Source organism: Pinus tabuliformis, chromosome 4_2 (assembly GCF_031772625.1).
Source record: "Pinus tabuliformis cultivar Carrire ecotype Pingquan chromosome 4_2, CPIR1, whole genome shotgun sequence".
NCBI classification, from domain to species: Eukaryota; Viridiplantae; Streptophyta; class Pinopsida; order Pinales; family Pinaceae; genus Pinus; species Pinus tabuliformis.
The window spans coordinates 403,989,213-404,012,132 of NC_142304.1; the positions used below are offsets into that span (position 1 = coordinate 403,989,213).

General features: G+C 40.3%; 1 protein-coding gene across 5 annotated transcripts in view; it reads right to left on the reverse strand.

Annotated features, from left to right (window-relative positions):
- LOC149169665 (peptidyl-prolyl cis-trans isomerase CYP21-4-like) overlaps window positions 1–22,920 on the reverse strand; it is a 262,297-nt gene that overhangs the window by 85,785 nt on the left and 153,592 nt on the right. For all 5 annotated transcript variants that reach the window (XR_016259803.1, XM_089428766.1, XM_089428763.1 and 2 more), the window contains one exon: window positions 19,942–20,027. Coding sequence is in view for 4 of the 5 variants with exons in the window: in XM_089428766.1 (XP_089284892.1) it covers window positions 19,942–20,027 (86 nt within the window). In the remaining variant the exon portion in view is untranslated. The remainder of the gene's footprint in view (window positions 1–19,941; window positions 20,028–22,920) is intronic.

The window sequence follows — 22,920 nt, forward strand, 5'->3', positions numbered from 1 at the left end:
AGACATCCGACCGCTCACATCAGAATGAATCAAATCAAGTATCCCAGTCGCTCTGCTGTCACTGCTGGGAAAAGGGGATTTGGCAAACTTGCCCATCGCACAACCTCTACAAGTATCAAAGTGATCAGTACTGAAATCTGGCACACCTGTAGTGATCTCCCGCAATGTCCTCAAGGCTCCATGATACATATGTCCCATCCTGCGGTGCCAAATCTCACACAGCTCAGAACTGCTAGCTCTGCTGTCGGTACTACTGCTCAATGCCAAAAGGGGCTGGAATGCAAACTTGTACACCTTTGCATGGCGTACACCTATCACTCTAGCTGAATCAGCTGGAGTGCCCCTGGGATACATCAACACCTGTCCTCCCCTGAACAGTACCTCATATCCTCTGTCCTCCAAAGCTGAGACGAATATGAGGTTCTTCCTCATCCCTGGCACATAAAGAACCTCTGACACCTTCAAGGGAGGTTTGGACTCCCTCTGAAATGTCACTGTCCCCACCCCAACTGCTCTAACAACTCTGTCATCACCAAGTACTACCTCAATATCAGTGCCACTCTCTGAAAGCTCTGAGAAGTACTCCCGGACTCCTGTCATGTGACGTGAAGCCCCACTATCCACATACCAGATACCTGAAGATGCTCCACTAGTCGAGGGAAAAGCATGCTCCCTCTGAACCTGTGTGGCAGGTGATCCTGCACTAGAGGACTCACATGTAGTGAACGCAAACTCCCGGTCAAAACGACCTGTGAAGTACTCAATCTCTGCTGAAGCTGCCACGTCCTGGTTCTTCCCCTTCTTCTTCTTCTTCTCCGAACACACAACTGCATAGTGTCCCATCTTCTGACAATTCCAACACTTCACCTTGGAATAGTCCTTCTGTGTGTTCCCCTGTTTACCTTTACCTTTGCCTTTGCCCCCACCACCGCTTGTGGAAGCCTGCTTCTTCCCTTTGCCTTTCTTGCCTCCTGCCACCAGTGCTACGTCCTCATCCTGCTCAACTGGCTTGGCTGCCCCAAGCTGTCCTTTCCTGATCTCTGTCTGAATGCAATCATCCCAAAACCTCTCCCATGTGGGAAGGGTCTCACGTGCACAAACCCCATCAGCAAAGTTCAACCATGAACGGGGGAGGCCATTCACTGCAATCCGCACCAACTCAGTGGGTGGAATGGCCTCTCCAATCGCTGCCAACTCATCTCTCACATTGGTAATCTTTGTGAGATATCCAGCTGCACTATCATTACCCATCTTAATGTTCTTCAGCTTCTCCTTCAGGACCATCTTTCGATTCTCATTGGTACTCTGGTAGAGATTGGACAATGCTGTCCACATTTCATGGGCATTGCTCTTTCCTCTCACATGAGGAATGCAATGGTCTTTGATTCCGTCTAGAATCAGCCTCTTACCCTTGTTGTTCTTTTTATTATAAGCAGCCAACTGAGTAGCATCAGTAGGCACAACAACAGGGTGTTGTGCTGTATGCACCATGATATCCCAGACTTCTGCCTCCTCAAAGATACTCTGCATTCTCTCCTTCCAAACGCTGTAATTTGTATGCCCATCCAACCTATCCTCCACCCTCAATCCCAATGACATCTTGCTGTCCTAAAACTGAAAAATAGCACTGTTGTGGTAAAGATAAAACTGTTGTCTATGAAAAATCAGCTTGCTGGAATTTTCTGAGTGAAAAAATCAGCGACTGTAATTTTTCCTTTTGCTGTCACATACTGCCCTTTAGCACTCAAGCTCTGATACCATGTAGAAATTTCTCATTTCCCACCCCGGTTTTCAGTTTCTCCTTATTTCTCCCATATAGTTAAATGCCCTTTCCCATAACCATACATTCAACAAGCTGGAAAAAATAAATATTGCTGAAGACACAAATTCTGGAAATTTTACAGAATGCTGGAAATTGCAGAAATAAAAATCAGCAGTAATAAACAGCCATTAAAACACATTTAAACACCGAGATTTTTGGTCAACTTGACCCTGGAAAAACCCCCTACAACTCTTGGGGAAAACCAGTTTGAGAGCTCTTCTTTATTTCTGGAAAATGCCTTTTTACAGTAGGAGAAATGTTCAGCAAACAAAAATCAACAAACAGACTTTTACAACTTATCTCAGCCTTGCTGAAACACCGTTGCTGTTACACCGCGGCTGTTGCTGTTACACCGCTGCTGTTGCTGTTACACCGCGGCTGTTGCTGTTACACCGCGGCTGTTGCTGTTACTCCGCGTTCAGCTTTGTTGTTACTCCGCTTTCAGCTTTGCTGTTACACCGCTTTCAGCTTTGCTGTTACTCCGCGTTCAGCTTTGCTGTTACACCGCTTTCAGCTTTGCTGTTACACCGCTTTCAGCTTTGCTGTTACTCCGCGTTCAGCTTTGCTGTTACACCGCTTTCAGCTTTGCTGTTACACCGCTTTCAGCTGTCCAGAACTCTCCCTTGCTCTCTTGCTCTCCTTCTCTCAATCTGCTCATGAAAGAATGAATGATCTTTTCCTCCTTTTCCTCCCTTAACCCAACCCTAAGTGACTTTTGGGTGATCCCTAAATCCAATGGCTGAAATAGATTTAGATCAATGGCTGAGATTAAATGCTCATTTAAATCTCACTTTCTATTTTTTAATTCACCCCACTTTAATAAAGGCCCACTTAGTCATTTATTTCCAAAGTCACTTTTCCTTTCTAATTTTTCATTGACTTTATAAAAATCACTTTAAAATTAGACTTAGTAACTTTATCACTTAAAGTCACTTTTAAATTAGATTTAACTTTATAAAAATTATAAAGTTACTTTAGGAGAAAAATTAAATTCTTTTGGACACTTTTCCTTAGGCCAAAGATCAAAGCCTAAGGGAACCACCTGTCCTCCGGTACCAAATTTCAACAACTTGTTAAGGAAAATAACAAGTAGGTAGGAATAAATCAGATAAAGTGCATGGATGGTTTCTAACTAAGTAAACTTAGAAACTTCAACACTAAGGAGTATGCTTAGAAGGAAGGAATTGACTACGAAGAAACCTTCACCCCGGTAGCCAGGTATATATCTATTAGAACCGTGATATCTCTTGCAGCACAGATGGGGTGGGAGATTCATCAGATGGATGTCAAAACGGCATTTCTGAACAGGGTGATAGAAGAAGAGGTATACATTGAACAACCAGAGGGCTTTAAGAGAAGAAGTCTCATGTATGCAGGTTGAAGAAAGCCTTGTATGGGCTGAAACAAGCACCTAAAGCATCATATGGTCGAATCGATGGCTACTTGCAGAAGATGGGATTTGTCAAGAGCGACACAGATCCAAATCTCTACTATCTGGTTGTAGAGAATGAGTCGCTAATCTTAATATTGTGTGTGGATGATCTCTTTCTGATAAGATCATCCAGGCTCATCAGGGACTAAATGAAGAATCTAGCCACAAAAGTCTATATGAAGGATTTGGGACAAATGCATTATTGCCTAGGGTTGGAAGTTTGGCAGCAAAAGGGAGAGATCTTCCTTGGGCAAGGGAGATATGCTACAAAAATCATGAAGAGATTCAAGATGGAGGACTATAGACCCATGGCTACAACAATGATCACCAACCAGAAGAAGACTGATGCATTAGAAGACAAGGATGTTGAGCGCACCTTATACAGGCAACTCATAGGATACCTGATGTATCTGGTCAATACCAGGCCAGACATTTGCTACACTGTCAACACCCTCAGTCAATTCATGGTGGAACCGAAGAGGGCACACTGGGTAGCAGCCAAACATGTTCTCAGGTATTTACAGGGAACAGTCGATTATGGACTCTTGTACACCAGCAGTAAGGATATCAAATTGAGTGGATTTACTGATGCAGATTGGGCAGGAAGTTCAATGGATTGGAAAAGTACCTCTGGGTACTGTTTCAACATTGGATCAAGAATGACCTCGTGGTGTAGTAGGAAACAGAATTCCGTGGCTCTGAGCTCATCTGAGGTAGAATATATGGTAGTGAGCACAGCTTCGTGTAAGGCCATATGGCTCAAAAAACAGCTTGTGAACCTATTTCGAAGAAAAATGGAGGTGACCAAAATCATGTGCGATAATCAGAGTTGCATCAAGCTCTCTGAGAATCGAGTGCTTCATGATCGGTCAAAGCATATTGATATCTGGTCACTTTGTCAGAGACTGTGTCCAACGAGGAGTTGTATAGTTGAGCTACACTCCTACAGGAGGACAAGTGGAAGACATCCTCACCAAGGCCCTTGGAAGAACAAAATTTGATTATTTCAGGGAAAAGATGGGGATGATAAAGAATCCATTTCAGTAGCAGAAATGGGGGTGATGTTGCAGTGCGATAGCAGCCAGCAGTAGCATGGTGCAACATAGCAGAGGGAGTTGTAGTGCAGATGCAGTGTTGGAAGAAAGGACCAGCAATAGCATGAATGCAGAGGGAGCTGTCGTACTGATGCAGTTGTGGTAGTGGCAGGACCATGTGCAGCAGTACAGGATGCAGCAGTATAGAGGATGTTGGACAGGGAGGCCTAGTATCAGCACAGGGACCGATGCTGGATGATCAGGGTGATACTCAGTGAGGAGTATTACTAGAGCACAACCCTCGCTAAGAGGGAGTGTTGATTTGGGTAGCATCGGATGTGCTCTAGCCATGAAAATTGGTGGAGAGGCTAGAGCACGTGAGATCTTCAAGACCCAGAAATGGTTTGGGCAGATTCTAACCGGTTTGGGAGATATTAAAATAATTAATATTTTTAATAGAGTTCCTAAGTCTAAACTTAAGAAAAAGAAAATATTAATGGGTATTAATATAAATCTGGGTTAGATGGGTCCAAAAGTCATGGATCAAGCTAATCTAATCTTACTCGTTGATTAGAGATTCAATCTTGGTTGTTGATGGACCAACGAGAAAAGTATAAGAAGAGGCTTGAGGGTCAGTTGGAGAACACACTGAGGGAGACAAGTCAGTTCGATTTCTGGAGCGGGGTTAGCTGAGAAATTCAAACTAGTGGTCTGGAGAGCAGCAGGAGGCAACAAGTATGGAACAGAGAGTCGGGAGCAGCACCAAAAGACCAACGCAGAGGTTGGAGAGGCAGACGCAGAGGCTCTCAGGCAAACACAGAGGCAGCAGCAGACTGCACAATCACTGGAGGGCCTGCGTGGGTGACGCAGAGAGGCCCAGTGCTGACGCAGAGAGGCAAGGGCTGACGCAGAGTGTCTAGGAGCTACGCAGAGGTCAGCCAGGCTGACGTTGAGACTGGGAGAAGTGCTGGAGAATTTTTCTCTCTGTTGGGTAAGCCAGTTTGGCACCTTGTTGTACTGAAGAATTGCTGAATAATAAAATCCTCCCTTGCTGCACCGGTTTTCCCACATTGGTTTTTTTCCGGGGACTGTTGTCCAAAATATCTGTGTCAATTTGTTGATTCTTGTGCATGTGTTTGTTTCTGTATTATGGTGTGATATCTGCAACAGAATTTATTTTAATGTTTATTGAAGGAATTTCATCAATAACTTATTGGAAAATAAGTAGGTAAAGTAAATCAGTTGTTGCAATGATAGAATTTTCACATGTCATGTTTTTTAACCTTGTCTCCAAACTTAGATTTGGGAAAATTGAAGAAGATTTCCTAAAGTATTCAACCAAGACTTATGTCTTGGAGGTAAATTTTAGAAGGATTGCAAAATTGCAAGTGTAAGTGAGATGTAAATGATTAAAGTTCATTGCAAGTAAAAGTAGTATTTCAAGATGGCTCAAAATAACTTCATAGAGATACCAATCCACAAATGATTACACTATACTTGCATGAAAATGAAATGAACTTATGATGAAAAATACTAGTTGAAACTAGATGAAAAAAACAGAAAATTATATCAAAATGGAAACCACATTAGCATGTAAAGTGACTTTGCATGTCAATGGAAAGAACTACAAACGAGAGCTATGTAATGAGCAAATAAAATAACATTGTTATCAGCATTTAATCAGCTGCAGATAATTCAGATTTGCAATGAGTATATGAGAAATGTAAAGCGCAAATTGCAAGTGCTAAATTAGCCCAATAAAAGTGTGAATTAGTGAGGAACTTGAGCAAGTAAATGAGTGAAATGAAATGGATCTAGGTTACTTGCGACTGAAAAGAGAACTTGAAAGTGCAAGGCAAGAAATCAATCACCAATGCTACCTCCTACTAAATGAGGAGATTGGGATGCCAAGGGGAAATCCCTAAGCACTCTCAAGACAAAATACTTACTTTTATTATTTAGACAAGAAGCCCTCTTATAGAGAAATGAGGAACTTGGAGGCTTGAGGAGAGTTTGCAACAAGCTCAAGAGAGCAAACTACTCTTCCTCAAGATCAAATACAAAATACTAAGAATGAGAAGCACCAATTTTATAGCAAAGTTACAACCCAAAAGTGCCTCAATGAGGCAACTCACATTCCTCAAGGGGATCAAACTTGATGGCTCGACTTCTCAAACTTCTAGAGTAATCCCTACGCAATGGAAGAGGGTAAGAGTGGTTTTTAGCATGATTTTTTGTAGGTGAAAAGGCTGAAATGGTTAGTTCTTTAGTCCTTCAATCCTCCATCTACAAGTCTCTTCAAATGATGCCTCAAACCACGTCTTCTAGCCTCCATTAGGACTGTGCAATCATAAATCATAAGAGAATTAGGTCAAGAGATGAATATAAGTCACAATAAGAGAATATACAACTAGAGTACAACTTACAAAAGACGAGAGGGGAATTTGCATTACTCCCTTGCACAAGCAAGAAGGACTAAGTCCTTCAACAAGCCCTCAAAGATAGATACGATCAATGAAAGTGCATAAGTTGTAACAAATAGAATTTGATTTGAGAATAAAATATGTTAGAAAGCTAGGGTAGGAGGCTCCCTTTCAATTCGTTGGATCAGCCTTTGAGAAAAACTTGATTTGATGTGGGTTCTTACACCTTTTGCCTTGAGAGTGAGTTCATCCAACCGAAGACTTACGCTCAAGCTTTGCTCAAACATAAATTTTCTACACACTTGAAAGAAATTGTTAGCTTCACAAGGGACTAGACTACACAATGAGAGAAGAGGCTAGAGGTTCAACCAAAAACCTTCTAGTGCTCTTCAATCAAGAGTGGTCCTCTAGGCCAAAAACTAATGCAAGATAGCTTACACCAATTAATCCAAGAGTTTGGAAAATGAAACAAGGTTACCTCAAAAGAACATGAAGCACATGATTGAAACATGGTTACCTCAAAAGAGAAGAATAACACCACATCAATGTAACAGCCAAACTATTGTTTTATCGATCAATGAAAATACTTTAAAAAATTCAGTAGAGCTTTCGCTACCCCAATAGCTCGTCTAGGAATGATACAATGAGGAGCCCAAGGCTCATTTAAATAGAAAAATGGAAGAAGATCCCAATGTGAAACCCCAATGACAAGTGGAGAATGGAGAAAATCTCAAAGCCAAGTCAAATTTCCAAGTGTAGAGCTCCCAGCCAAGTGTAGAAGTCGAATCTGATATGTGGCAGCATTATTCTTCTTCCCTCATTTGCCAAATTCGAGTTCCCTCTTTCTAGTTGTCAGGTGTGGAGAAGGGTGGGTGAGATGGGAACCATCTCCCACAAATTTCTCAACCAAAAAATCAAAGGAATGACACCTCTCCAAACTGCTGTGTATACACTGTTGTAGATGCTTTGTTTAGCTGTGTGTAGGTGCTAGAGTCTGCGTGGAGTTGGGTTGTGTAGGTGCGTACAAGTGTAGAGTTTGGTAGTTAGGAGTGGAGACATATCTCCATAATAATCTTTGATCATAACCCCACCCATGCATTGATATCCCAAAAGAAATCAAGCTGCCAAATATGAAAATTGAGCCCCAAATCTGGCCCACACAATGGATTTCTCCATGTGCAAAAAATCATTGCTTATGTGGTGTGCCATGTCACTTTCCAACTTATCCTTTGACTTGCCTTTTGACTTGAGTTTAATTTCAAAGTCATTTCCACCTCAATTGTCAAGTGGAATTATTAATTATTTTCTCCACTTTTTTTTTTTTTGGGGCTATTTTATTGCCACATTCCCCCCTAGACTTAGGAAAATTGGATTTTGAGGGGTAGAAACACATTTTATGACCCCCAAAGTGTGTCTTAGTAGAAATTTGAGGGGTAGAGGTCTAATTTTGAGTATTTATCCCCCCTACAACTTCTCTAGACATCACTTATTACAATTTACATCAAAACTTTATTAAAAATCTTGACCTGTGAGAAATTTTTAACAAGTAAAAAATTACCAATAGACCTAATCAAATTTCACGAAATTTTACAAATGATCTAGCATGGTAATATACGTTGACACTAGACACTAGGACTCATCCAAGCATCTTCCATCAAGTTGCACTCCAGCTTTGGGGGTATATGTATATCTGGGAGAAAAAAATCAACTAGTTATTCAATGTTGAAAACACAAACAATTAGTTAAGTGAAAAAAAACTCCATAGAGTAGACTCACTTGATAGTAAAGTCCCAACCTACCTATTGAAGAATCTAGGGAAAATAAGTGTAGTGTGATTCTTCGTTACTTGATAACAATTTGTGGAGTCTTTTTCTTGTTAGCTTAATCTTCTTCATGTGTGTGTACTTCATCAAACTACTACCAAAACATAAGAACAAGAACACAAGATGTTGGCTCTCTGCTAGGGCCAAAACCTCTCTGCTCTTGAGAGGAAAACCCTTTAGTAAGTTTCTCTAATTGAAGCTTCTTATTAATCAATGCCAAAGCCTAGACCCTTGACTAGAATATCCTCCAAGCACAAGTCAAGTCCCTTCTCCTTTCTGCACGTTGTTCCCCAGCACTTAGTCTTCCTTCTTTCGCCACTTCGTTCCCTAGCACTTCGTCCTCCTTCTTCTTTCAGCAACTGGTGATGGACCTTGCTTATGTGAGCTCTAGAAGAGACTTCAATCTTTGGTCCTAGGTGAGATTATTCACCAATGAGGATACCTTCCTTCCCTTAATTCAAATTAGCTTCTTCTTGAGGTGTAGTTGCAGACTTGATATGGCTGCACTGCAGCCCTAATTTCTCGCACGTGTGGGAGGTTTCCCCTATACTTTGGTTCCTTTCTTCTTCGCTTGAGTAGGAGGCCTTATAGGCCTAGGTTACTAGCCCAAACAATGAGATATATATGACTGTTATCTTGCTGCTGTAGTGACCGCAGACTGTCCTCTATTTCTCGCACGTGTGACTGTTTTTCACCCTAAAAACAGTCCCTTCAACTTCGGTTTAGGTCTCTCCTTCTTCGCTGCACTAGAGGCTCCTTCTATTTCGACTTTCTTTACTATTTTTCAGTCTTCCTTGCTTGCTAATTCCAGAGGTGATTCCTTGACGTTATAGTGGAGTGGACAGCCTCTATATATAGGGGATTGTCCCTCCTTTTAGGCCGACTAGCAAGCCGACTTGGTGTTTGTAGGCCGACTTGCTATCTTTTCTTCGGATGGCTTCTTTGGAGGTGTCTTTGCTTTGGGGGAGACTTGACTGTGCTTGGAGGTGACTTCTTTGACTCTTAAAGCATAAGTATACCTATAGAAACATGCCCTTAAGGTCTTCATCATTTTCTTTTGACTATTTGACTCACCTATAGCACTTTAACATGTGTTAGACCTATTTCAATGAGCAAGAAACTCATTGACATATATTATAAAATAATATTTCTTTTCTTGAATAAATACAAATAGCAAAAGTACATCTATGAAGATCAAACCTAGTTACATTTCCTTCAACACTACCTAGGCCTGTTACATGTCTGTATTCATCATGCTAGTATCATGTATACAATATCCCCGCATGGCTATGGAATTTGAGTAAAATGAAGAGAGAGAAGAGAGAAGGAGCTAAAAATCCTGGTGACTTTTGGACTTTTGGATGTTCTGAAAATTCTGAAATGCTCTGAAATGTACTTTGTGCAAGGGAATCTTCAAAAAAAAAATTAAGTGCAACTTTAGTGGTCAACAGGCCACATCCTCTCTTTTAAGACAAAAAGTACTTTCTTATGTTTTAAAAAAATGAATGATGATCTATAAGAACTCTTGTGACACAACATGACTACTCATTCATTGGTCAAAACGTTATGACCCTTGGTTTTATTTAATATATTATTATATTACTATGTTATTAATGCATATTTGTGTAAATTACATCATGGTAGCATTGCAGCTAGCAAGTCGAACTAATGAACCTATTTATTTTTGTTGATTTAAACAAGATTCCAACAGAGAATAACCTATACAACATAAGCATGCCACATTAGGCTAATGGGACACCTAGCTAAAAAAAAAAAAGTTATACTACGAGAAAAAATGTACAGATTGTCATACAAGAGAATCCAAGGCACTAAGGCATACTCTTGTCCTTCTACAACATGCGATATGGCCTCATATGAGAAACACCAACCAAGGCCTTGTCCTATAGTCGTGACTCATGAGATATAATCATATGGCATTGACTAGTGAAGAATGATCCAATATTAGAGGCTTGATATGACATTGTCCTTAAAGTAGGACCACATGCTATGTAAACATTATTGGAGTTCACCATAACTTGCCTTAAATGCTTGATTAGAATTGCATCAATGTTAACAGTAATATTTGAATATTCATGTAGACATATTTAGGCAAACTTTTGGGAATTTGTAATGTGTTTTAAAGGCAGGAGCCAAGTAAAAATCAGTAATCACTAAAACAAGCTACAACTTATTAGGAGCATCCATCAAGATTTAGAAACTCCTAAGCATATGAACTACCCGTTGGAAAAACCATGAACAATGTTTGTATATATAAGACAAAACCCCAAACTAATTTTACTTCACAATAAGCAAGCATTCACTAGTCTACATTAGTTCAATGATCTAGACCATAGCACAGCTTTTGCAAAATCTCAAATATGCCTCTACCAATTTGTCTCGACAACTTATTGCAACATCGTCACCCACAAAAGAAGCAAAGGGATTCTCATGCGATTGAAATCTGAAAAAGCAAACAATTGTTGATGTTTGTAGCTCGGGAAGGTATTTTTGCACAGGCCTAAGTGCCTTGGCGTGCAAGAAATCGACCAAAGTCTCTTTAGGATAGTTGCTCGAGTGTGAGCAAGTTGTTTTGTAACTTAGCCTAATTTTAACTTAGAGAAAGCGCATAATTAATTATATTGGCTAATTGAGCTAAAGAAACTTAGGAAAAGTAAAGTAATTTACCTTAGTGATTATGTTTTAATCTCAGCGATTGATCTCAAGTGAGGCGAGATCTAATCTCGCCCATCAATCACTTTGGAGATTAGGGTTGGGGATTTAACTCAATGTAAAGTTATAAAAGAAAATTAAAGCAAAGGAGAAACACACACCATACATCAGAACTAGCCATTGCAAGAGGGATTTTCTCAAGTGAGGAGCGTGATAATCAAGTGTCCTAGTTCTGAGAAAGGTACAATGTGGCAACATAGGAGATCCAAATCAGCCAAGGAGATCAAGGACAAAACAATGATCTAATCTATTGGATCAAATTCAGGATACGCTATAAGTGTATTTTCTTCAATTAGACCATAATGCCAAGACGAGAGCCCAAATAGGTACAAAGTTATTAAGGAAGAATTGTTGATTAGAAAAAATTTGTTTGTGCCAATTGTGATTGAGATTGGTTGTGTAATTTTGCTTCCACTAATTTTGTTCAGAACTTGGACATGACTTTAGGTAGAAGATATGTAATCTACTAGGTTAATAAAGTGTTGTGACCTAGGTTCACAAGAAAATTTAGCATGGTATTAGAACTATAAACTCTGAGAACCAATCTTTGAATCATGCATGGAAGCCAACTTCATACAGCGATCACTGAAGCCAGGATCAATCATGATCATACAAGTAAAAAAAAAATAGTGGGCCAAGAACCAAAGTCATCAATACAGCAGCTAAAAAAACAAGAAAAAAATATGTATAGTGGTACGATGCAATTACAGGCCAAGTAAATAACGACAAAAGAAAAATGCTAAAGATTAAAGTTTAATTAAAAAAACACAAGGGTTGGTGGTTGAGTAGGTCACCAGCTGAAGTAACCAACAGGGTAGCCGCACCCAACTGCCAAGAGGAGGAGCATGGGAGTCGAGAGTTGTAACAAGCCAGTCACCAACCAGGGCCCCCACGCGTAGAAGAAACTCGCCAACACAGCAAGGACTTGTGGTCAAGCTAGGACAAATATGGTACAAGGCACTGGTGGACAAGTCTACGGGAACGCACCAACAAAAAGTGGTCAAGAAAGTGCGGTCGATAGCCTACAGTTATAAAACTTAGCCACTACTGTTGGCATTATGATTCAAGTGTTGTCCTTGATGGCAACTCACTCAGAGGTTGGTACAGATGCTCAGAAGTTGGTACAGGAGATGGCAACTTAATCAGAAGACAGATCCTAGTACAGCTTGCCAAGGAAGTTCATACACGCAGGTTTGTTAAGACCAAGTCGCGTGTACACGCAGGTTGGCTTCAGAAAAAGCGCGTGTATGTGGAAAAGTACCTTTGGTCCATGGCGGTTAGTCCTTGGAAGTTGTGCCTATGGTTTCGGACCATTGTGTCTCGACGGGCGTGTCGATCCCTAGTTTTGAAGTTGATGGTATTGTGTTTCTATGGTTTTGGCTCTTGGTATTGAACAAGGCCTAAGGCTATATAAGGAGAAGATCACTAGGCAAAGATAAGGTGTGGGTGTCTGACGCAGTGAGAGGATCTGGTATTGCTGGTTATCTGTTCGGGACGCTTGGCAAGGGTCGGATCTGACGGCAAAGGCAGAAGTAATCATTTCTAGATCTGCACGCGGGTTGCCTTTGGAGAAAGCGCGTATACACGCGGTTTTGGTACAGTGAAGTAGCGTATGCATGATAAGTGTTGATATTTCAGGTTGCTGCTGATTCTGGTGGTTGTTGCAGAATTCTAGATTCTGGTTTGGGTTCTGTGTTCTTGATGACAGGGTTTCAGTGATTCGGTATTGGCTTGTTTAATGAATTATGATGCAAGTATAAGTTGATGATTGTATTGCGGTAATGTTTGATTTGTACTCTTGGATCCAGTATGAAAATGTATGAAACGTGGTCCCTGAAGGTTGTAGGGTCAGCACCTACGTACTAGTAAATGGATCAGCTAGTACAAGAGCTGAGGGGGTTGTAGCTCCCTTCCAAAAGTAGTTGGAAAACGAGAGAGGGTTGTAGCCCTCTACAGGTTGTAGCCTGCGTGCTGGTAAAGGACTGCACCAGTACATTGTAAAAGAAGTTTCTCATTAAAGAAGAAAGAGACAAATTGCAGCAGGTGGTTTTCACCCACATTGGGTTTCCACCTTATATCATGGTGTTCATGTGTGTGGCTTTTGTGTGATGATCTATTCTGTTATACTGCACCTGTTTACTGTTAATATGCTTAATAATATCCTGATGCATTTACTGAAGATAAGATTAACTGAATCATAAGATCTCTGCATATACGCTAGTTGCTTTAGACACAGTCGCGTGTACACGCGGGTTCACTTAACTGAAGTCGCGTATATGTTTCTGAGTATGAAATTGAAAAGTTTTATCTGATCTGATAATACTGATTCACCCCCCCCCTCTCAGTATTATTTCCAACAATTGGTATCAGAGCAGGTCCTTCAGAGAAAGCTTGATCGCTTGAAGGAAAAGATCCATCAAATGGCTAATCCAGAAAGAGAGGCACACATCAGGCCACCAGTCTTTGACGGGAACAATTTTACTCACTGGAAGATAAGAACCACTGCATATCTACAGTCGCTTGGAGCAGAAGTTTGGGGAATCGTAGAAGGAGGATACAAATTCCCATCAGCAACTCCTACAGATCCAGCAGAGAAAAAGCAATATGAGCTCAATGCCAAAGTAGTTACTGTCCTATTGAGTACTTTGACTCAATCAGAATTTATGAAGATCATGCATCTCAAATCAGCTAAGGAAATATGGGACAAAATCGTTACAAGCTACGAAGGAGATGATCAGGTAAAAATAGCAAAGCTTCAAACTCTCAGAATCCGGTATGAAACTCTTAAGATGCGAAGTAATGAAAGCGTAGCTAATTATTTCCTGCGTATGGATGAGATTGTGAATTGTATGAGGGATCTGGGTGAAGAATTTGAGGAAGTTGTCTTAGTTCAAAAGGTTTTGAGATCTCTGTCTACTAAATTTGATTCTAAAGTATCTGCCATAGAAGAAAAGGAGAATGTGCGGAAAATTACCATGTCACAGCTTCACGGGATCTTAACTGCTTTTGAAATGCGACAAGAGGTACCACCAGAGGCCGCATTCGAAGTGTCAGAGGAAGAAGATGAGGTAAATTTTGTCAAGAATCTTGAACGGGGATCTGGACGGTTCAAAGATAAGCTACCTTTCAAATGTTTTCTATGTGGTAGAGTTGGTCACTATGCTGCTAGATGTCCTCATAACAAAGAAAAGATATATGAAGAAGATGGTAGAAGCTATTATACCCATATTAAAAGTTCATTAAATGATAGTGAGGATATTAGAAGTCTCATGGCACATAAGAAGAAGAATGCTTCATCCAATAATAGCGAGGATATTAAAAGTCTCATGGCACATGAAGAGAAGAATGCAGAAACTGAAGAAGTTGCCAAACTAAAAGAACTATTGGAGACAGAAACCAGGGTAAGGGAGAAATTGCAGGATATAGCAAAAGATCAGAGCACAACTATTCAGAGACTTGAATCAAAGATCCTCTCTCTAAAAGAAGATCTTGAAGATCAAGAACATGAAGTGATCAAACTAAAGCGACAAGTGGAAGAAGGGAGAAAAGTTGAAGAAGACCTAAGGAAGCAGTATCTGAAAAAGGAAGAACAACATCAAGTTGAGGTAAATATCTTGAAAGGTAAACTAGAAGAAAAGGATAAGCTTTTACGATTTCAAGATAGTTCTAAAGTCTTGGATGATATTCTTAATAGTCAAAGATCTCCTGCTATCAAGACTGGTCTTGGTTTTCATGAATATGTTGAAGGTGAATCTAGTTCACAAGGTGAGACAAGAAACTCTAATGAGAAATCTGAAATACTCAAGGAACAACCAAGGAAAGAAATTCCTCAAGGAAGATCCTTTACTCCTAACTATGGACGTGATAGACGATTATTTCCTCCGCTGAATAATGTTGAATGTTATGTATGTCATAATCTTGGACATGTTGCAGCCAGATGCAGAAGTAGAATGGTTCAAGAAAGATCATCGCATCCCAGGTACTTCAGAGGGTATTGCTTTGCCTGCAATGCATATGGACACAAAGCAATTGATTGTGATAGAAGGAACATGAAAAATATAAGGTGCTATACATGCAACAACTATGGGCATAAAGCAAGGGAATGCAGGAGCAGATTTCAAAATTCAAGACAAGAAGACCATACATCATCACAGTTGCAGAAATTGAAGAAGACAGAGACAGAAAGGTGTGGGATAACTCAGTCAGCTGACATAACAGACACAGGGGAATCTGAAAGTGATGAAATTCAGTATTCCATCCTGCATACGCTTATATAATGAAGACAAGTCGCGTATATACGCGAGTTACAGGCTGCAAAGTCGCGTATATGGAGAAAGGGCAGCAGAACAGACCCAGGTTCAGTCATGGTTGGCTCAGGCTCAGGGGGAGCAGAACAGACTCAGGAAATGGTTCAGACATGGTTGGCTTACACTCAGGGGGAGAATATTCTTCAAATAATGCATTGTTGGCATTATGGTTAGAAGGTGTTGATAAAGTCTATGAAGCTAAATGATACATCTTACTGTTTAGGAATGGTATTGCAGGCTGATGCTTATGGTACAGATCATGATGCTGTTGGTGGCTTTCATAAGTCTTGGTCTAGATATTTCATCACTATGTCATGTATCTCTTTTATGATGTCAAGGTCATGTAACGGCCTATGTTGGTTTCCCCACTATGCCTGGGATGAATGATGAAATGTTCATGTATTATCATGTATCTTCACATGGTTAGGTGGATGAGTCAATATTGGTATATCCCCACTAGGTTGGGTGATGAATGTATGTTGAGTCTTTTGGTGATAGGAAGGTCTTCTATGATGTATAAGTCTTTGTTCTTCTTGAAGAACATCTTTTGCAGATCTTGCCTACAGTCAAGGGGAGCATGAACAGCACAATTCAGCAAGAGCAGGATGGATAGATTGGTACACTTTGGCATACACAAAGGGGGAGCACATTTGGAGATTTCAGCATGTACTCAGGGGGAGTATGGACAGCAGTATGGACAGCAGAGGGTATACCAAAGAAGAGAATATCTTGGTCCACCCTTTGCCCTTGATGTCAAAGGGGGAGAGTGACTTGGTGTGGTAGTTGCCATCAAGTCCAAAGGGGGAGATTGTTGGCATTATGATTCAAGTGTTGTCCTTGATGGCAACTCACTCAGAGGTTGGTACAGATGCTCAGAAGTTGGTACAGGAGATGGCAACTTAATCAGAAGACAGATCCTAGTACAGCTTGCCAAGGAAGTTCATACACGCAGGTTTGTTAAGACCAAGTCGCGTGTACACGCAGGTTGGCTTCAGAAAAAGCGCGTGTATGTGGAAAAGTACCTTTGGTCCATGGCGGTTAGTCCTTGGAAGTTGTGCCTATGGTTTCGGACCATTGTGTCTCGACGGGCGTGTCGATCCCTAGTTTTGAAGTTGATGGTATTGTGTTTCTATGGTTTTGGCTCTTGGTATTGAACAAGGCCTAAGGCTATATAAGGAGAAGATCACTAGGCAAAGATAAGGTGTGGGTGTCTGACGCAGTGAGAGGATCTGGTATTGCTGGTTATCTGTTCGGGACGCTTGGCAAGGGTCGGATCTGACGGCAAAGGCAGAAGTAATCATTTCTAGATCTGCACGCGGGTTGCCTTTGGAGAAAGCGCGTATACACGCGGTTTTGGTACAGTGAAGTAGCGTATGCATGATAAGTGTTGATATTTCAGGTTGCTGCTGATTCTGGTGGTTGTTGCAGAGTTCTAGATTCTGGTTTGGGTTCTGTGTTCTTGATGACAGGGTTTCAGTGATTCGGTATTGGCTTGTTTAATGAATTATGATGCAAGTATAAGTTGATGATTGTATTGCGGTAATGTTTGATTTGTACTCTTGGATCCAGTATGAAAATGTATGAAACGTGGTCCCTGAAGGTTGTAGGGTCAGCACCTACGTACTAGTAAATGGATCAGCTAGTACAAGAGCTGAGGGGGTTGTAGCTCCCTTCCAAAAGTAGTTGGAAAACGAGAGAGGGTTGTAGCCCTCTACAGGATGTAGCCTGCGTGCTGGTAAAGGACTGCACCAGTACATTGTAAAAGAAGTTTCTCATTAAAGAAGAAAGAGACAAATTGCAGCAGGTGGTTTTCACCCACATTGGGTTTCCACCTTATATCATGGTGTTCATGTGTGTGGCTTTTGTGTGATGATCTATTCTGTTATACTGCACCTGTTTACTGTTAATATGCTTAATAATATCCTGATGCATTTACTGAAGATAAGATTAACTGAATCATAAGATCTCTGCATATACGCTAGTTGCTTTAGACACAGTCGCGTGTACACGCGGGTTCACTTAACTGAAGTCGCGTATATGTTTCTGAGTATGAAATTGAAAAGTTTTATCTGATCTGATAATACTGATTCACCCCCCCCCTCTCAGTATTATTTCCAACAACTACGGCGATCAAGGTAGTAGTGCAAAGATTTTCCTTCGTTGAGGAGTCAAGATAGGTCAACCTCTGATAGAGCTTGAATACAAGGCAGATATAATGGTCAAAGGCATTCACAGTGGGTATGGGAAGATGCAAGCACCAAGCCCCATTGAATCAACTAGGTCGACAGGCTGCAAGGGAGATGGACCGAGCGTAAAGGAGAGGACCAATCGGCTTGTACAGACACAACAAGGTCATGTTGAAGTGGTTAGCAACAACGAGAGAAGGTTGAGTCGCCGACAAACAAGGTGGCAATTGTGCAAAGGTTTGTCAAGGTCGGCGCTAGTCGAAGCCAACAAAGTCAGGTCAAGGAGTTCGAGAAGTCGAAGTCAGCAAAGGCGCAAGTTGACACAGCAAACAAGGTGTGAAGGATCAAGCCACCGATAGTAATTCAACTACTGCAAGGGAGTTGCCCAGGTTCATGGGTGCAATAACCAGGCTGCAAAGGATTGTGTCGCGAGTAGTGTGCCACAGAGGTCATGGTCAAGTAGTTGTGTAGTAGCTAGAAATGGATCGCAGGTAAAATTAATAAACATGATGCAAAGTCGCAAGCCAGAAGATTTGCTACGACAGGCACCAACTAGTATTGGCCAACAAAGTTGGTAGCAACTAGCAAGGCCGGCCCACAGAGGTTGTGCATAGTGCACGAGTGTTGCCAATAGGATTGGTGGAGTTCAACCCTCAAAAGGAGAGAGGAGAGACCATACCAATCAGGGGATTGGCAACGGATTATTTTGTGGGTGTCACAAAGGATTGAGACAGATCCACAAAGGAGATCATAGCAAATCTATAAACCAGCAACAGCGCTAAGAGGACTTAGAACAAGGGCTATGACAGCAAACCAGAGGGTTTGAGGAAAAGCCATGGTGAAGAGCGATGTTCAAGAGCAAAAAGCTTCTAGGAACAAAGCCAAAGGAAACAGGTGTTCGAGGATACTTCCTAACCAGGTGGCAGCCAGGCCGTTCCAAGGGGCAAAAGTACCTCCCTTGCTAAGAGGGAGTGTTCATGTTTGTAGCTCGGGCAGGTACTTCTGCACAATCCTAAGCGTCTAGGCATGGAGGAAGACACTTGCTTAAGTGTGAGCAAGTTGCTATTGTAACTTAGCTTAAGTCTAACTTACAAAAATCACACAACTAATTATGTTGGCTAATAGAGCTTAAGAAACTTGGGAAAAGTAAAGTGATTTATTTTATTGATTATGTTTTAATCTCAAGTGAGGCAAGAAGTAATCTTGGTCGTCAATCACTTTGAAGATTAGGGTTAGGGATTTAGCTCAATGTAAAGTTATAAAAGAAAGGTTGAGGACAGGAGAAAGATATACCATTCAACGGCACTAGCCATTGATAGAGGGATTATCTCAAGTGAGAAGTGTGATACTCAAGTGTGCCAGGTTCGAGGAAGATACAAGGGTGCAGCATAGGAGATCCATGTCAGCCAAGGAGATTAAGGAAAGGTCTAGGGCTTGATCTACTGGATCAGATCCAAGGTATGTTGTAAGTGTTTTTTCTTCGGTTGGACCATTATCCCAAGACGTGAGCCCAAGTAGATTCTAAGTTATTAATGAAGAACCACTTATTGCATAGAATCTGCTTGTGTTGCTAGTGATTGAAATTGGTTGTGTAATTTTTCTTTCACTAATGGTGTTAAGAACTTAGGCATGCCTTTATTTAGTAGATCTGTAATATGCTAGGTTAATAAAGTGCTGGGTGCTAGGTTCACAGGAATGTTTAACAGAAACATAGAGAAATCTTCATACAACTGAAAATATTTCCCATTTGAAACTTCAAACACATTTAACCTTGAAAACTCATGTAATAAAGCCTGATGCTTACACTATCTTTCCTGACATGAAGCTGAGAAAGGACACTTTCAACTAGGGAAATAATTAATGCAATTCACAAAAAATTGTTAATGGAAAAAAATTTCCCTATGCATCCACATGTAGATGAACTTGATTTATCATGCTTTGAAAGTTCAATGAATTTAGATTTCAAACCATTAACATCATCACAGCATGCATTGCAAGAGGTCAGCAAAGAGACCTGATAATCTAGCTAGGAAAAACTGCAGACCAATAAAAATTATGTAAAAATAAAAATATTAAATATTTCATTATAAAGTATAATCCCAAGATCAAACAGTAAATATTTTTCTATAGAAATTTTGTATGTGAAATCTGCCTATCTAGTCATGATTGTGAAATATAACTCACCTCCACTCCACAAACTTTTCAACGGTATGCGCAGAACTTTTACCAAAAAGTTCCAATGTGATTAAACCCTTCGTAGTATTTACGATCTGGATTAGCAGAAAATGTCAGACACTGACAGTTCATTATGTGCAGAGGAAACATGCATATCTTCTCTTAAAAATGTTCAAGAAATAGAAATATAAATCTGGAATGAAAAGACAAGCCAGCAAACAAATTGCAATAGTATTAAGATTCGAAGTATAGGATATTATCTCACAGAGTGAGTTCGAATGAGTGTAAAGTACATTTGCATTCATGTTTTAGAACTCAAAGTGTTTTTATCCTGCTGAAGACTTTCCAATTTCTTTTGCAAATAATCAGAAATTGAATTAACAGACACAGACCAACATTTCATCAGAATGAGTATATTAGCCCGTACGAGAAACATGTTTTCCACTCATTGGAAGATATCCGTCAAGGAATTCCCGTGTTGTACATTACAGTCTATAAAGAACACAAATTCTTCACAACTGGGGACTTAGCTTCAAATGTTTCCCCAAAGAACCTTAACAAATAACAATATAGCCTATTGATTTCACATCATTGTAAATACTAAACAGCAACTGCATGTCATTTAGAAAGAGCCAATTGCTTTGACATGTAATATATAAGTCTACTAATAATTTAATCATGAAGAAATTATACTAGCATCAACCAGAGCTTGTGGTTATCCTCCTTTATTCCTTCTAGCATGTTCCTATGAGGCCTCTACGAGCACAAAGAACATCTCATACATGGGTTATTTCAAAAGACACTGTACAGTTCAATTATGGCAAAAAGACTAAACTTCACAGCACCCTGTTAGGTCCAGAGAAGCTAGGCTTTCAGACATCCCATTTCCAAAAATGGGTTTCTCTTAGAAAATTAATAGTAAATTGGAGGCTGCTAGAATGCAAAGACATATAAGGGTATATCACTTCTTGACTGTAAACAACTTCTTAATGTTTATTTTGCAGATGGTTCAGCATTGACCCCTGAAATGACTCCACAATCTGTGCAGGGTTTTATGCTTGGACATATTTGCAGAAGCATCTGTATTCATCATTACTATGAAGAATACATATATATTTCTTGTTGGTCAGGAGGACCCTGCTCGATGGCTGAACAAGAAGTGACAGCTTATTAAACTGGGAGATATCATTCAGTATTTGGGAAGCCATCTTAAATTGCAGACTAAGTCTAATACTAAGTTAATGTTTAATACCAAGTCCAATTGATTTTGCCTCAACAATTATTTTGTACCTAGAAAAATATTTAATAGAATTCTGGAAACTGCTGAAAAACAGGGGTGGCAGGAGAAGGAGGCGCTATTCTCTGCCCCGACGAAAAAATTGAATTAGTGTATGGTTGGGGTTTGGGAGTTGCAACCAATAATCAGGCAGAATACCTTGCTCTAAGGAAAGGTCTAGATCTGGCAATTGCCAGGAAAATCTCAAAAATTATGGTGTTTGGACTCCTTGGCTGTTATCCGATGAGTTCAGGAAATCGAGAGGCATAACAAAAGCATCCCCCCAATTTTGCAAATAACTTTAATTGAGCTCCAACAATTTGAAGAAATAGAACTATTCCATGTGCTTAGACATTTAAATTCCAATGCAGATGCACTGGCAAATAAAGGGTCCAGATTGGACCAAGGAGTTCTGCAAATAAATCACAGTTATATAACAACATGTCCATTGCCATAATGAGCAGCATCATTTTATTTAATAAAAGGCCAATTCCTATTGTTTTGAATCACCATCAGTATAAGGTTGAATATGAGAGGCAAATGGGGGTGTTGTAACTTGTGTGTGAAAATTCTTTAACCCAAATCCTATTGCAGCACCTGGAAACAATTCTCTTAATTGTTAATTAAATTTTAACAATTAATTAAAATTTACTGTATGTTACAGCAAACACTGAATCAATCACACTGCAACCTACACAAATAAACTGCGGAAGAAATAAACGCTGGAAGAAATACTAGCACACACACATAAAATGACACAGTTATTTTTGGACCAATGTCCCCGGAAAAACCCAACTAGGGTTTTCTTATTATGCAACAATGAAATAATCTGAGTACAACTGGATGCCGAAACTGTCAATCCTACAGAGAAAAAACTAGCAAAAATCTGGAGGGAAATTTTCCTCACCCCACAGGCAATTTCTAGGCACCACTTCACTTCCGAATTTCGGCCTTCTAAGGCACTGCATCAGCCTTTGTGTAGCTGGCTGGACTACTTGCCTTCTGCTGGATTCTGATGAAGTTGTTCTACCTTCTGCTGACCAAAAAGACACTTCTCCAGTACTCTAGGACTCCTTCCCGGCCTCTGGAACTGAAAACGTCAATCTTCCTCAGCAAATCGACTTTGCCTCTAGAGGCTACTACGTCTACCTCTCTGTGGCTCACTTTCCTCTTTGCAAATGCACTCACCGAATCTGGAATCCTTCCTCCGACTTCACCATCCATGCCCCTCTCTCACTACTTCGATCTCACTAGCTCTCTTTCCAGTAACTGATTGTTGCTACTCTAGAATCGATCTGCTCATGAAATCGAACTGCTCAAGTGATTTCTCCTAGTCCGATTGACTTCTTGTTATAATCCTTTGTTGAGACTTCAACAGCCAAGATTAGATCTTAATCAATGACTAGGTTTAATTAAAGTCGATCAGTGTGAGTTTCTAGAACATTCACACCTTGAATTAATTAATTATGATTAATTAGTCATATTCCCTAAGTTTAGACTTAGGAAATATTTAAAAATTGACTAATAATCTAATTAAGTCATTTCTAGGTGGAATTTCCATAAACGATTTCTGGGTTTTGGAGATCTCTTGTATTCTAGCCTCACCAGAAAATTTCAAGGCTAGAACACATTCGATGCTACAAAATCTAACACTCCCTCTTAGCAAGGAATGTGTTCTAGAGTTGTTGCCCCCTGTAGCAACACCCTGTCTT